The sequence below is a fragment of the Salvelinus fontinalis genome, chromosome 5 (assembly GCF_029448725.1).
Source record: "Salvelinus fontinalis isolate EN_2023a chromosome 5, ASM2944872v1, whole genome shotgun sequence".
Lineage (NCBI taxonomy): Eukaryota > Metazoa > Chordata > Actinopteri > Salmoniformes > Salmonidae > Salvelinus > Salvelinus fontinalis.
The window spans coordinates 32134457-32148574 of NC_074669.1; the positions used below are offsets into that span (position 1 = coordinate 32134457).

Genomic DNA, 14118 nt, shown 5'->3' on the forward strand with positions numbered 1-14118 from the left:
TTTATAACCATAATGCCACACACTTTGAAAGGTGGTGACAAACGATGGTCAATGAATTCAGCCTGCTGGCGAAATAATTTATGATTTACAGTAGTTCTTGATTCTGTCATGAGCAAGTGCAGTGGGAACATACCAACCCTAAATAAAACTAATGGACAAAAATAATTAAAAACAAAATCATTAATACACTGTTCTGGACATTCATAATATGTGGATTAAAAAATACTATTTTCAGCGTTTGAGTGTAAAACAACCCGGTGTTTAAAAGAACAGGGCCCTTTCCCCCTCCCCTTCGGTTCACACGCATTTTATTTTCCCACTCGTCACTCTTTCTGTTCTAGACTCCCAGCTGAACAATCGCACGAGGACCACCGGCCGGGTTAACCACCGACATACAGAACAGTAAGTAACTGACAGTTCGCTTTTCGAGCCGGGGATTCTCGAGAAATTAACATGTGAGTCGTTAGTCAACTTGTTTGGTGGGAGGGAGAAATAATGTGAATGGTTAAGAAAAGAGAAATGTCGTGAAGCCATGATGGTCGCCCAAGATGGGGCCGACCGGCTAAAAATGAATGTCTACGTAAACGGAGATATTTAGGAAACATATTAAAAATAATCCAACATTTTCAGGGAATTCGTTGCTAATGGATATAGATGTGTATTAAGGCTTTCATTTGTCACAACCTGCCTCGATATCTTGAGAGCGATTGAAGATGTCGACACTGCAGTGGCAGTGCGAGCTGGTGACCTGAAATAGTTGCATTGTAACGTTAACACCGATCAAACAAAGGAATAGCTCCGCGGTTGATACAATGTTGCTGTTAGTCAGCTAATAACACGCTATAATGTATTACTGTGTCTTGTCACTGTTTACAATACGACAACATCTAATACTATGCCTCTGTCCCCTTTTCTATGTTCTCAAGAATTGGAAAAGTGAGTATGATTGCGACGTGTAGCCTAACATTAGTAAAATGTGGTTTAGGCTATTGATTATTCCTCTAATGACATACACATCTAAACGTTTTCGTTGCAACGATGCAGTCTTTATAGCCTTTCCCACCCCCACATGGCCCCACTCCAAAGGCAGGCATTGAATGAATACCTTAGATTTCCTCTAACACTTTGCTTTTGCATGCTCCATGGGGAGGATCCAAAAGGAAGTGAAGGCACTTTAGACTAATTATGAAGCTGCCACCATTTAGGCTACTGTAAACACACTGTACACGCCTATACTGTACCCTATTCCCAAAAGTGTTGGTGTTCCAGGAGGTCTGTATGGCGTATTAGGCTATAATGTTTGTTTGTTTGTTCATGGCTGGCGGCTGCTGAATGGATGAACATGTTGAACATTCTAATCTAATCACGACCATTTTTGGTCTTATGCTCACCAAGGAAGGTGAGTTACATAGGGTTTCATATAGGCCAACTATACACACACCTGTCATGCACAAAATCATTTTCTGAATGGTGAATTCATCAAGATTTGAATAATTGTGACAATTAACAAATATTTTTTAATATAATTTAAAGCACTTTGCTCAGCAATAGTATCCTACAGCCAAGTTTGATATTAGTAGGCCTAAAAACAACTGGGGGAAAAAACATGGAAATCGGTATAAGGAAATGTATTTCCTGTTTCACAATGCTACTGTATGAATCATGAATGATGCATGGACTGTCCTCCTTCATCAAAACCACAGCTGCATCCCACACTGCTAATGACTGTGGCAGGTTATGTTGTGTAGACATACTGTATAGCATCTATGATTCTCTTTCTATGCTGTGTACACAGAACACACAGGGTTTGTCCCACATTACACCCTATTCCCTTTATAGTACACTACTTTTGACCAGAGCTCTAGCACTATAAACGGAATAGGGTGCCACTTGGTCCGCTCCACTGTGCGAGTTGGTCTTACCTGCGTTAGTTCTGACTGAGCATGCCGGTGCTGTTACTGTTATCACCATTCACCACTACACAACACGTCATTCATTCACCAAGGCCGCCCAGTAACCTTGCTGAGTGATCATATTACATGTTTTGCCCTTTACGGTTATGCAGAAACCTTTTCAGTTTGCATGCAGAATTTGCATGTTGATATATGCTGTCATTATTGGCATTTGCTTGCGATAGTCGTCTTTACAGTTTCACCATTTCGAAGTAGTCAACTGGGTGGGACTTTCTATCGGTTAAGGAGGCATCACATAATTCCATCCAGGTCATCAGTAGGACTCAGCCAATGAATTATGCTCCAATTGGCTCATTCATCCCCCCTGTAACTATTTCCCAGGTCGTTGCTGTAAATGAGAATGTGTTCTCTCTCAATTTACCTGGTAAAATAAGGGTAAAACAAATACGTAAAATGAGCAAGCATTACATAACTGCAGGTGGCAGTAAATCGCCAACCTTGGCCTAATACCTGTTCAAGCAACACACTCCAGGTGGCAGTATGCACCCTTTCAGTTTGTTTACCAACTCATAGAAGTAAGAAAATAAGAAAATTGACTACTTCAAAATGGAGCTGGCCTCAATGGCGCTGCCCAATTTCTCACAGACTCCATAATGGGAAAGATACAATGTTGTGTCCTCTACCTCCCGTGTAGACCTGAATAGAAGTAGTCCAGAGACATGCTGGTTAAAGGGGTGTTTATCTACTATGGGTAGCCTCTGAAGTATGAGAATCACAAGAACTCCAGATTGTAACATTGGACATCAGGAGTTGTGTTCAGAAGGCATGAAATGGGAGTAAAACTTGTGAAAGAGGCACTAGCCTATGTTACTTAGTGTACACTTTGAATACTTTTTTTTCTCTTGTTTGTGTTCTTCAAACACAACCAGTGAAGTGGACATCATCCATCGTTCAGTTCATTTTTCATAATCTATTGGTCTGCTTGATCTGGTTATTTTCACTTCCTTTCCTGCATGCCTAAAAGCATTCTGGGATTGGTCTGTTGAATTCTCTCTTAGCTCTGTTAAACTGAAAGTTGCTTTGTAAGTAAAATTTACAAAGATACTAAAATTATAAGATATTTAAAAGACATATAATCTATATGGATCAATCTGTCTCTCTAAATTCCTCTCTGTGTAACTAACCCTCTAGCCTGTCCCTGTCACTCTCTTTCTCTGCTTCGGATCAAAGATGATGCCTCAGAGGAACCCCTTGTGTTCAGCAATGGACCAGTCCGATCCTGATCTCCCTTCCAGACGCTGCCAGGTGGACTGTACCACTGAGTTGGCAGTGGAGGGAGGTCAGAGGAACGGGGGTGGTGCCGCTTCGTCCTCCCCAGAGAGTAGCAGCGTGAACGGAGACGGCAATGGGAAACGCAGTGGGAAGAGGCGTCGCCGTCGTAAACGCTCCGCTCAACCCGATAACCGCCCGGCTCCTGTTGCCATGGTGACTCAGCTGCCACCACCACCACCTGGCCAGGAGAAAGGGGAGGAGCCCCAGCTTTGCCAGGGGGGCAGTAGCCGTACCTCTCCCGACCCTGCTCCTGACTCCCCCGGCGCGGTCCTGCTCGGCCTGCGGTCTGAGTGTGGTTCAGTGTGGTTTGACCGCAGTGTATATGAGCAGGCTGAGAGTCTGTATCAGTGCTGGTTGGCACACTCTGCCAACGGGGTGATGACACGGCCCAGCGGCTCACCCCCAACCCTGACTACTGACAACCACCCCACCTCCCCTCAACCCTCACTATCACCCCAAGCCCCGAACCACCCCAGCAACCTTCCACCCATAGTCGCCAAAGAGCATTGCATTGTTGCAGAGCCCCTGCAGCCAGCAGCCCCAGATTTCCTAGCCCTCCCTGCCAACAGCCCCAGCACACCAGCCACGCCAGACGAGGGGTACCTGTCCCTGGCCCAGACCCCCCAGGCAGCCTCCACATCCCCACTGACCCCGGCCCCTGGCCAGCCAGTGAATGGGCTCCCCTGTCTCCCCATGGAGCTGCTGAGGGACGTGTGGCTGGAGAAACCTCTCTACGACCGGGCCGAGGCAGCCTTCTACCAGAGCCTCTATGGAAACAACCGCTCTCCCACCGGCAACAACCTGGGTGGTGGAGCTTCCACCTCACGTACCAACCCCAACACTCTCTCAACCTCCAGAGGTAGTGGAGACCACCCACAGAGTCTTGTTGAAGAAGAGGAGGAGGAGCAGGAAGAGGAAGTGGTAGAAAAAGAAGCCGTGGTCTCACAGGGGAAGCTCGAAGTCTTCCACGCTCTGCGCACCATTCAGGAGGAGGAGGAGCCTGCTGATGTCACAGAGGAGGAAGGTGTGGCCATGTCGATGGGAGGAGTCTGTTACTTCCTGCATCCAGACAGCGAGAGGGTTTGGCTGGACCAGAGACGCTACGAGGCTGCAGAGAGACGTTTCTACAGTTACCGCCAGATTGTACCTGCTGAGTCAACAGTAGCAGACAGAGAGGAGGGGGCTCGTGGGCAAGAAGATGCTGTGGTGTCGGCAACATTGTTACCACAACCGCCATCGGTCGCCTGCACCGGCCCTCTGAGGGACAAGTATGACCCATCCCAGGAGACTGGACCTCTACAAACACAGCCAGCTTCATTTACTCTTTCTCCTTTATTCCCCCTTATTTTTTTCTCCTTTTTAGTGTTGTCTGCGTCTTGATTTGGTTCATTTGTTTGTTTCACATAATTTATTTAACTTTGTGTTTTGCTTGCTCATTTGTCACTTTGTTGTTTTATTTGGTTTTAGATGTTATCCTTTTCCATTTATTTTTTGCATGCTTGATTTATTTTACTCAATGTTAGTGGTTTTCAAAGATGTAGCTTACTTCTAAGGATGATGTTAGTGTGGGGGTGACTGGGAAAGAGAAGTGGTCTTGTCTGTAAATAGTGGGACACAGATGGTTAAAACAGAGGGACACAAGCTTTCTGATGGACTGAATGTTACTTTACTAACCATTTGTTATCCTCTTTCTGTCCCTCTCTCTCTCTCTCTCTGCCTCCTCTCTGTCTCTCTCTCTCTGTCCGTGTAGCACCATGAGTTCAGCAGTAGACTACTTTGTCCAGGAAAAGATCTGGTTTGATAAGCCTCGCTATGATGATGCGGAGAGACACTTCTACGAACGCATTAACAGCACCTCACACCCAGCACAGGTAGAGCATCTCTTTAGTTTGGGTGTATGTATGTGTGCCAATGCTCTCCCACACATTGTCTGTCTTTTCCTCACACGTGTCGCCACCTGATATTGATTACCGCATTGTTGGGAAGCAAGAAAGGCGTTTCGCTGTACTTAAAACTTGATACGTCTCTGGTGTGTGTATGCCTACATCCTGTCAGACCTGGTCTCCTGTACTGTGCCCTATAGGAGCTGGGAGCCAACACCATCCTGCAGGACATAGCCCGGGCCAGAGAGAACATCCAGAAGTCCCTGGCAGGAGTGAGTATAATATAAACTCATCCGAGCCTTCATACAAACCAGATATCTCACATGATCTGTTTTTAAAGCTGCACTGAAAGTAAGATACTTTATTAAATGCCGTTTTACAGGGACAGTGCACACCATTACTGTAAATATGCCAGTTTTAGCCAGCCGGCTAGTTTTCTACAGCAGTCCCTGTATGTTTAGTTTCTGTTACATGGTCAAAGACACACACACACACACACACAAACGTGTAAGCTAGGCTGAACCAGCTATATGTGACCACACGGCTAAGGCTATATGTCACAGGGAAAAGCAAGGTGTGGATACCTTGACCCTGAACTGCTGCTAAGAGCATTGAATAACCTGGGTTGTATTCATGAAGCAAGATTTCATTTTATTTCTTCCCGAAAGCATGATTTCTTGCATTGCTGGCTAGCCCTTAATTTCTCTGATTCCTCTTTAGACCAACCCTGGGTATACTTTAATTTTGCCTGATCCTCTTTTATAGCTTTCTCTCTCTTTCTGCTAGTCCCTTCTGCATCTCCAACCTCATTCAACTCTCTCCCTCTTTCCCTTCCTCCTTCCCTCCCCGCACCCCAGCTGAAGAATTCGCTGTTACCTAGCAGAGGCTTTGATCAACCCCAGAACCCCCATCCCGTAAGTGTCCCACCCTGTGTGACAGTAGCTAGACCCCCCCCCCCCCCCCCCACTAAGAGCAATGTCACAGACTTGTGCACACACTCACACAAACAAACAAACCCAACCACCCTCCTTCATTCTCCCTGTATGATGGGTCTGCTTCTCTCTCTATCTGTCTCCATAGTCTGCCCTGTCCTTGTCCACCCTCCACTGAGCTTACTCTCTCTCTAGGTGGTGCCGAGATGGACACTTGTTTCTTTGGTTTTTGAAGAGTTGTGATTGGTCAACTTCAGGATTCTAATATTTGGACACCTCCCATGTATAATGCTCCAAAGGGGTTACCTGGATTTCCTGAAACTTTCCTCTGATCATCACCATGACCACAGACTCTAAAGTACTTTTTATTCCTGAGTGAGACCGCTTTGCATGAGCTGCAATTGTAGCTGTCGTTGTCCAATCTGTGCCTCTAGGTGATGGTGGTTATTTATGTGTACAGGTGATATGTGTTGCTCATTCTCTTCATGTCTGCCCTGTCTCCTCAATTTAACTGGTTGTGGTGGTACCTGAGTTTAGCCACTAGAGTTTGCTGGTGATATGCTTATAGTGACATGCTGACACTCTTTCGTGTGTGTGTGTTCAGAGTGCAGCTAATGGGGCAGGAGATCAAGGCGAACTCATCACACGGATTAAGAGTCTGGAGCTAGAGAACCACAGTCTGAACCAAGGTGTGTGTGTGTGTGTGTGTGTGTGTGTGTGTGTGTGTGTGTGTGTGTGTGTGTGTGTGTGTGTACTGAACAAAAATATAAATGCAACATTTAACGTTTTGGTCCCATGTGTCATGAGTTGAAATAGAAGATCCCCAAAATGTTCTATACACATAAAAATGTTGTCCACAAATTTGTTTACATCCCTGTTAGTGAGCATTTCTCCTTTGCCAAGAGGATCCATCTACCTGAAAGGTGTGGCATATCAAGAAGCTGATTAAACAGCATGATCATTACTAGGGATGCATGATATACTGGTGAACATATCTGAATCGACTGATATTAGCTAAAAATACCAACATCAACATCGGCCCGATGTCCAGTTTAACGCCGATGTCAAAGCTACTCTGCATATCTATATAGCTTAGGTACATGACGTAATAACGCCACGTAAAATTTTACGATAAACGTGCAACACAGCATTCGTAACCTAGCCCACACAATGTATCCTGTGGATCGAGCAGTCAACAAGTCGAGCAGTCATTTGAAAGAGTACGTTGCCCTTGACAGTCAACCGTTCTCTGTCGTGAGTGATGTTGGTTTTCGCTGACTGGTCGAGCACCGGTACACACTACCAAGTGCGCTATTTTTCAGATGTTGCCCTACCGGAGTTACACAGTAATACCATCACTGCTATTAGCTTCACGACATACATACTATGGAACGCCGTTTGGGTCTTTGCGTATCAAAAAAGATACAGTAGCGCTGTCAAAGCTGAACAAAAGTCAGCAAACAAGCAAACACCGGCCACGAACGATGTGTTTACAATACTGCGTTGGTAATAAAGCATCAATTGTTCAACCCCAACTTCTGGGATAGCTGGCTTTAGCTTGGTACCTAGCTAGCACCAATACAACCAGCCTGAAAACAATGACCAGTAGAAACTGCAGTCATTTTCATTATTCTTAGCAATGATTTAGGAATCCTTGTGAGTAAGTATTAGCTAGGTTGCCACTTGTTGTTTGCCTATTGAAATTGAACGTTGGAAGTTCATGAAAATAAATACCTAGCCAGCTATACTGTTTCCCAAAGCTAACGTAATAAGCAGCCAGCTAGCTTCATCTGGCTAGTGAGGCTCGACCGGACTGGGTTATGTGTTGTGAAGATGGCCACAATAAGTATTAGGCACAATAGTAGAATTTGCAGTTTGCCTTCAAAATAAAAGTGTCATTGACGGTGATGCAAATGAATGCAAATAGTAGAATTATGCCATCCATTTATTTTGAAGGCTAACCGCAAAGTCCACTATTGTGCGTAAACCTTATTGTGGCTATCTTCACACAGATGGGTCTGACCACCATTAATCAAATAAGAACTGTCATATGAACTAGGGTTATTTTAGATGACACCTAGTTATATAGTTAGCTAGCTAACTATAGCTACTGAAACAGATTGTTGTTATTGGACACGTCAAATAGTTTTATTTGACGTGTATCTTTTTTGACATGCAAAGACCCAAACAGCATTCCATATAAATCCTGGTTGAGAATGAAACGACTGAACAAATGAACCGCGAAACAGCACAGTAAGTAAGTGAAATAAATAGGTTTTGATTATGTTTTACTGGTAATGTGGAGATAAGTAAATGGCAACAATATTACTTTTTGGTGTGTGTGTGTAACCTTTCATTTAACTAGGCAAGTCAGTTAAGAACATTTACATTACATTTAAGTCATTTAGCAGACGCTCTTATCCAGAGCGACTTACAAATTGGAAAGTTCATACATATTCATCCTGGTCCCCCCGTGGGAATTGAACCCACAACCCTGGCGTTGCAAGCGCCATGCTCTACCAACTGAGCCACACGGGACAAATTATTATTTACAATGACAGCCCGGATGACGCTAGACCAATTGTGCGCTGCCCTATGGGTCTCCCAATCACGGTCGGATGTGATGCAGCCTGGATTCGAACCAGGGGCTGTAGTGACGTCTCTTGCACTGAGATGCAGTGCCTTAGACCGCTGTATCCGTGTGTGTGTTAACTATTAACTGCTAGAATGCTTAAAAGGCAGCTAAAATTCTAAATATCAGGTATCGTTTTTTTTTTAGCAAGGAAAATATCGGATATTGGTATCGGCCAAAAATGTAATATCGGTGCATCACTAATCAATACAGGTGCACCTTGTGCTGGGGAAAAGACAAAAGGCCACTAAAATGTGCAGTTTGGTTTCAACACAATGCCACGGATGTCTCAAGTTGAGCGAGAGTGCAATTGGCATGCAGACTGCAGGAATGTCCACCAGAGCTGTTGCCAGAGAATGGAATGTTCATTTCTCTACCATACGCCGCCTCCAACGTCGTTTTAGAGAATTTGGCAGTACATCCAACCCGCCTCTGAACCGCAGACTGTAACCACGCCAGCCCAGGACCTCCACAATCGGCTTCTTCACCTGCGGGATCGTCTGAGACCAGCCAGCTGGACAGCTGATGAAACTGAGGAGTATTTCTGACTAATATAGCCCTTTTGTGGGGAAAAAAATAATTCTGATTGGCTGGGCCTGGCTGCCAAGTGTGTGAGCCTATGCCCTCCCAGGCCTACCCGTGGCTGCACCCCTGCCCAGTCATGTGAAATCCATAGATTAGGGCCTAATGAATTCATTTAAATTGACTGATTTCCTTATATGAACTGTAACTCAGTAAAATCGTTGCAATTGTCGCATGTTGCGTTTTCATATTTTTGTTCAGTGTATGTATGTGTGTCCACATGTTTAGAGATCAAATTACCCTTCTGTAATGTTACTGAAAGGTGTTTGTTTCCCTATCTGTATACAGAATGTCTAATCTGTATTACAGATGTTATAACTCATCTGTAATCTTACTGACTTCCTTTGTATGTGTTTTAAGTGGTGGAGGACCTGCGGTTAGCTCTGTCTAAATTGGAGTGTCGGGTAGCGGTGCTGGAGAAATCACCGTCACCAGCTGCAGCCCCAGTCTCTGCAGCCCCCTGTACAAACGTAAGTCCCTCGCTCTGGTCCTATGTGGCTTAGTCGGGAAGAGCATGGTTTGCGCAATGCCAAGGTTGTGGGTTCAATTACCGCAAGGATCGCATACACATACTAAAAATGCACTCACTTCACTGTCTGTCGCTTTGAATAAAATAATCTGCTAAGTGGCCATTATCTTTCGACAGATGTCACTCTTACGAGACAAGTAGCCATGGACTATTTTCAGTGCAGACTGAATCTTCTGACGTCACACAAAGCGGCATATATTTTTATTATGTTCATATGTCTACCCGGGGGTGTGTGTGTGTGTGGTACCAGTCAAACGTTTGGACACACCTTCATGGTTATTTAAAATTATTTTTTACTATTTTCTACATTGTAGAATAATAGTGAAGACATCGAAACTATGAAATTACACATGGAATCATGTAGTAACCAAAAAAAGTATTCAACAAATCGAATTATATTTTAGATTCTTCAAAGTAGCCAACCTTTGCCTTGATGACAGCTTTGCACACTCTTGGCTTCACCCGGAATGCCTTTCCAACAGTCCAACAGTCATATGCTGAGCACTTGTTGGCTGCTTTTCCTTCACGCTGTGGTCCAACTCATCCCAAACCATCTCAATTAGGTTGAGGTCAGGTGATTGTGGAGGCCAGGTCATCTGATGCAGCACTCCATCGCTCTCCTTCTTGGTCAAATAGCCCTTACACTGCTGGAGGTGTGTTGGGTCATTGTCCTGTTGAAAAACAAATGATAGTCCCACTAAGCACAAACCAGATGGAATGACGTATCACTGCAGAATGCTGTGGTAGCCATGCTGGTTAAATGTGCCTTGAATTCTAAATAAATCACTGACAGTGTCACCAGCAAAGCACCATCACACCTCCTTCTCCATGCTTCACGGTGGCAACCACACATGCAGAGATCATCCGTTCACCTACTCTGTGTATTTCAAAGACACAGCGGTTGGACCCAAAATTCTCAAATATGGACTCATCAGACCAAAGGACAGATTTCCACAGGTCTAATGTCCATTGCTCGTGTTTCTTGGCCCAAGCAAGTCTCTTCTTCTTATTGGTGTCCTTTTAGTAGTGGTTTCTTTGCAGCAATTGACCATGTATACGTCAGGCCTTCATCTCAACAGTTGATATTGAGATGTGTTTGTTACTTGAACTCTAAAGCATTTATTTGGGCTACAATTTCTGAGGCTGGTAACTCTAATGAACTTATCCTCTGCAGCAGAGGTAACTCTTCCTTTCCTGTGGCGGTCCTCATGCGAGCCAGTTTCATCATAGTGCTTGAGGGTTTTTGCGACTGCACTTGAAGAATCTTTCAAAGGTCTTGAAATTTTCCAGATTGACTGACCTTCATGTCTTAAAGTAGGGATGCCTTGTGGTTTCTCTTCGCTTATTTGAGCTGTCCTTACCATAATATGAACTTGGTCTTTTACCAAATAGGGCTATTTTGTGTATACCACCCCTACATTGTCACAACATAACTGATTGGCTCAAATGCATTAAGAAGGAAAGAAGTTCCACAAATTAACTTTTAACAAGGCACACCTGTTAATTGAAATGCATTCCAGGTGACTACCTCATGAAGCTGGTTGAGGGAATGCAAAGAGTGTACAAAGCTGCCATCAAGGCAAAGGGTGGCTACTTTGAAGAATCTCAAATATGAAATGTGTTATTTCATAGTTTATGTCTGGTACAATATATGTCTGGTACAATATATGTGTGTGTATTTCAACCACCTCTTCTCTTCAGGGAACCTCTGTCCAGCAGCAGAAGACCAGCCCTCCAGTGGAGGATGAAGATGATGATATGGACTTGTTCGGCAGCGATGAAGAGGAGGATGCGGAGGCTGAGCGAATCAAAGAGCAGAGGCTGAACGAGTATGCAGAGAAGAAGGCAAAGAAACCCACCCTCATCGCAAAGTCCTCCATCCTATTGGACGTCAAGCCTGTATGTCACATAGACCCCGGGCTTTTCCTAATACTTTCTCCAATCACTATACAGTATTTAAAAAAAAAAAATATGAATGGAATTTTGGTCTCTTCCTCTGTGTGTTTGTGTTCCTGACATTACTATCTCCCCATCCCTCCCTCCCTCCCCTCTCTTATAGTGGGATGATGAGACAGACATGGCTAAGCTGGAGGAATGTGTGAGGTCTGTTGTCGCTGACGGTCTACTTTGGGGTCAGTCTAAATTGGTTCCTGTGGGTTATGGTATCCGGAAGCTACAGATCCAGTGTGTTGTCGAGGACGACAAGGTCGGGACAGACCTGCTAGAGGAGGAGATTACAAAGTTCGAGGACTTTGTGAGTACAGGCGCGCACACACACACACACAACACACGTAATCCTTCGGGGGTCCACAATAAAATATAAAAATGTAACTGACACTTTGTACAGGTTAGCATTCCCAAATTAGAAATGGTTATGTACTTTATTTTGATGAATGTTATCTCTAGTCTCTTGTTCTGCAGGTCCAGAGTGTTGACGTAGCAGCTTTCAACAAGATCTGATTCCGACCTTCCTCTTCATTGGGCCCGTCCCACGTGGCACTCCATTCACTCTGTAGTGCTCTACCTTAAGCCCTATGAGCTGTTCAAAGGTAGTGCACTATATAGAGAATAGCGTGTCATGTGGGACGTAGCCATGTTCCCAGTCCGTCCCTTGCTGCTGTTTGTGTCACACGGTTAATAATAAAGAGCTTTTGGTGCACTTTAACTAGTTTCTTGTCTGTCTCTCTGAGTATTAATACATGTATGCAGCCACGTGGGGAACAATGGTAGGAAATAAAGGGTCAAATGTATCCCCTAGATGTATGAGGTAGCGGCATGCTCCTACAAGATATATCAGGGGTGCAGAGCATTCTCTTAATAAAGAGAATGCTTTGCACCCCTTTATCAAATCAACTGTTCTTACATTGTGTGCATTTCTGTATCCAAACAAGGCGAGGTGATCACTTATGGATGTTGATTGTTTTTCATTTGTGAATTATTTTGAAAGTTGACAGCAAAACGGCAAACAGTAGAAGTTATAGCTATACGAATGGGTAAAATGGCTGGGATTTCCCAGCCCATTCCTTAGCACCTATCTGTCAACTCATCGCTTGCTAACATAATGATTATTCGTTGTTCTACAACATCTTAATACTTATAATAATCATAATCTGTGTAACCTTGGGGCTTTGCTGCATGCTCTTTCTCCTTTTGTCATATCCCCACAGTGGATCCCAAACCAAGATAAAACACAGGGTAGAAATCCTCAGGGAATTCAGTCTTTACCGTATGGAGAAGTTTGTTAACAGAAATGGTGCCTGTTCAAGAAGGAAAGAGCAACGGGGATATTTTTCACATTATTGATGGCATTTGAGACATACTCATGGATTTTGTCAGATAACGCCATAAAGCTGTGTTCACATTGGCAGTTTGAAGTGACTCAAAACCTATTTATTTGCATATCTGATTCAAATATGTGCTTTTTCCTGCAGTCTGAACAGCCAAAACGCACATGGAATCGGATATTTCAAACTAACTTCGTAGTTGGTTCATACAAATCTGAATCCCAGCCATGTGACTTTTGTCTAAATGGTTAACTGCAGTTCAAGAAGAAGAAAATATTTACCAAGTAACACAATAACAGTAACGAGGCTATATACGGGGGACACCGGTACCGAGTCAGTGTTCAAGGGTACAGGCTAGTTGAGGTCATCTGTACATGTAGGTGGTGGTGAAGTGACTATGCATAGGTAACAAACAAACAGCGAGTAGCAGCGGTGTACAATGCGGGTCAATGTAAATTGTCCGGTGGTGATTTTTATGAATTGTTCAGCAGTCTAATGACTTGGGAGTAGAAGCTGTTGAGGAGCCTTTTGGTCCTAGACTTGGCACTCCTGTACCGCTTGCCGTGAGGTAGCAGAGAAAACAGTCAATGACTTGGGTGACTGGAGTTTCTGACAATTTTATGGGCTTTCCTCTGATACTGCCTATTATGAAGGTCCTGGATGGGAGGAAGCTTGGCCCCAGTGATGTACTGGGCCGATCACACTACCATCTGTAGTGCCTTACAGTCAGATGCCGAGCAGTTACCATACCAGGCGATGATGCTCTCTGGTGCAGCTGTATTACCTTTTTGAGGATCTGGGGGCCCATGCCAAATCTTTTCAGTCTCCTAAGGGGGAAAAGGTTTTGTTGTGCCCTCTTCACGACTGACTTGGTATGTTTGGACCATGATAGTTCGTTGGGGATGTGGACACCAAGGAACTTGAAACTCTCGAACCGCTCCACTACAGCCCCGTCGATGTTAATGGGGGCCTGTTTGGCCCGCCTTTTCCTGTAATCCACGATCAGCTCCTTTGTCTTGCTCACATTGAGG

The 14118-nt window shown here is 44.4% G+C and overlaps 1 protein-coding gene across 3 annotated transcripts; it reads left to right on the forward strand.

Annotated features, from left to right (window-relative positions):
- Positions 1 to 283: 283 nt before the first annotated feature.
- Positions 284 to 12468, forward strand: LOC129855474 (uncharacterized). 3 transcript variants are annotated; one of them, XM_055923183.1, is made up of 11 exons: positions 284 to 402; positions 927 to 1399; positions 3144 to 4513; positions 4996 to 5116; positions 5329 to 5400; positions 5986 to 6042; positions 6665 to 6749; positions 9635 to 9744; positions 11505 to 11702; positions 11863 to 12057; positions 12225 to 12468. In XM_055923183.1, exons 3-11 carry the CDS (start codon positions 3144 to 3146, stop codon positions 12261 to 12263), a joined length of 2247 nt encoding a protein of 748 aa, XP_055779158.1. In that variant the 5' UTR covers positions 284 to 402; positions 927 to 1399; the 3' UTR covers positions 12264 to 12468. The 3 variants fall into 3 exon arrangements, with proteins under 3 accessions (XP_055779158.1, XP_055779160.1, XP_055779159.1); XM_055923185.1 differs by lacking the exon at positions 5986 to 6042 and having other exon boundaries at positions 289 to 402; XM_055923184.1 differs by lacking the exons at positions 284 to 402; positions 927 to 1399 and having other exon boundaries at positions 1424 to 4513.
- Positions 12469 to 14118: the final 1650 nt, after the last annotated feature.

Excerpts from the sequence above, each read along its gene's own strand:
- LOC129855474 (XM_055923183.1), top strand. The coding sequence starts at position 3,144 with ATGATGCCTCAGAGGAACCCCTTGTGTTCAGCAATGGACCAGTCCGAT. Across the intron at positions 4,514-4,995 it reads ACCGGCCCTCTGAGGGACAA|CACCATGAGTTCAGCAGTAG; the intron begins GTATGACCCATC and ends CTGTCCGTGTAG. Across the intron at positions 5,401-5,985 it reads TCCAGAAGTCCCTGGCAGGA|CTGAAGAATTCGCTGTTACC; the intron begins GTGAGTATAATA and ends CCCGCACCCCAG.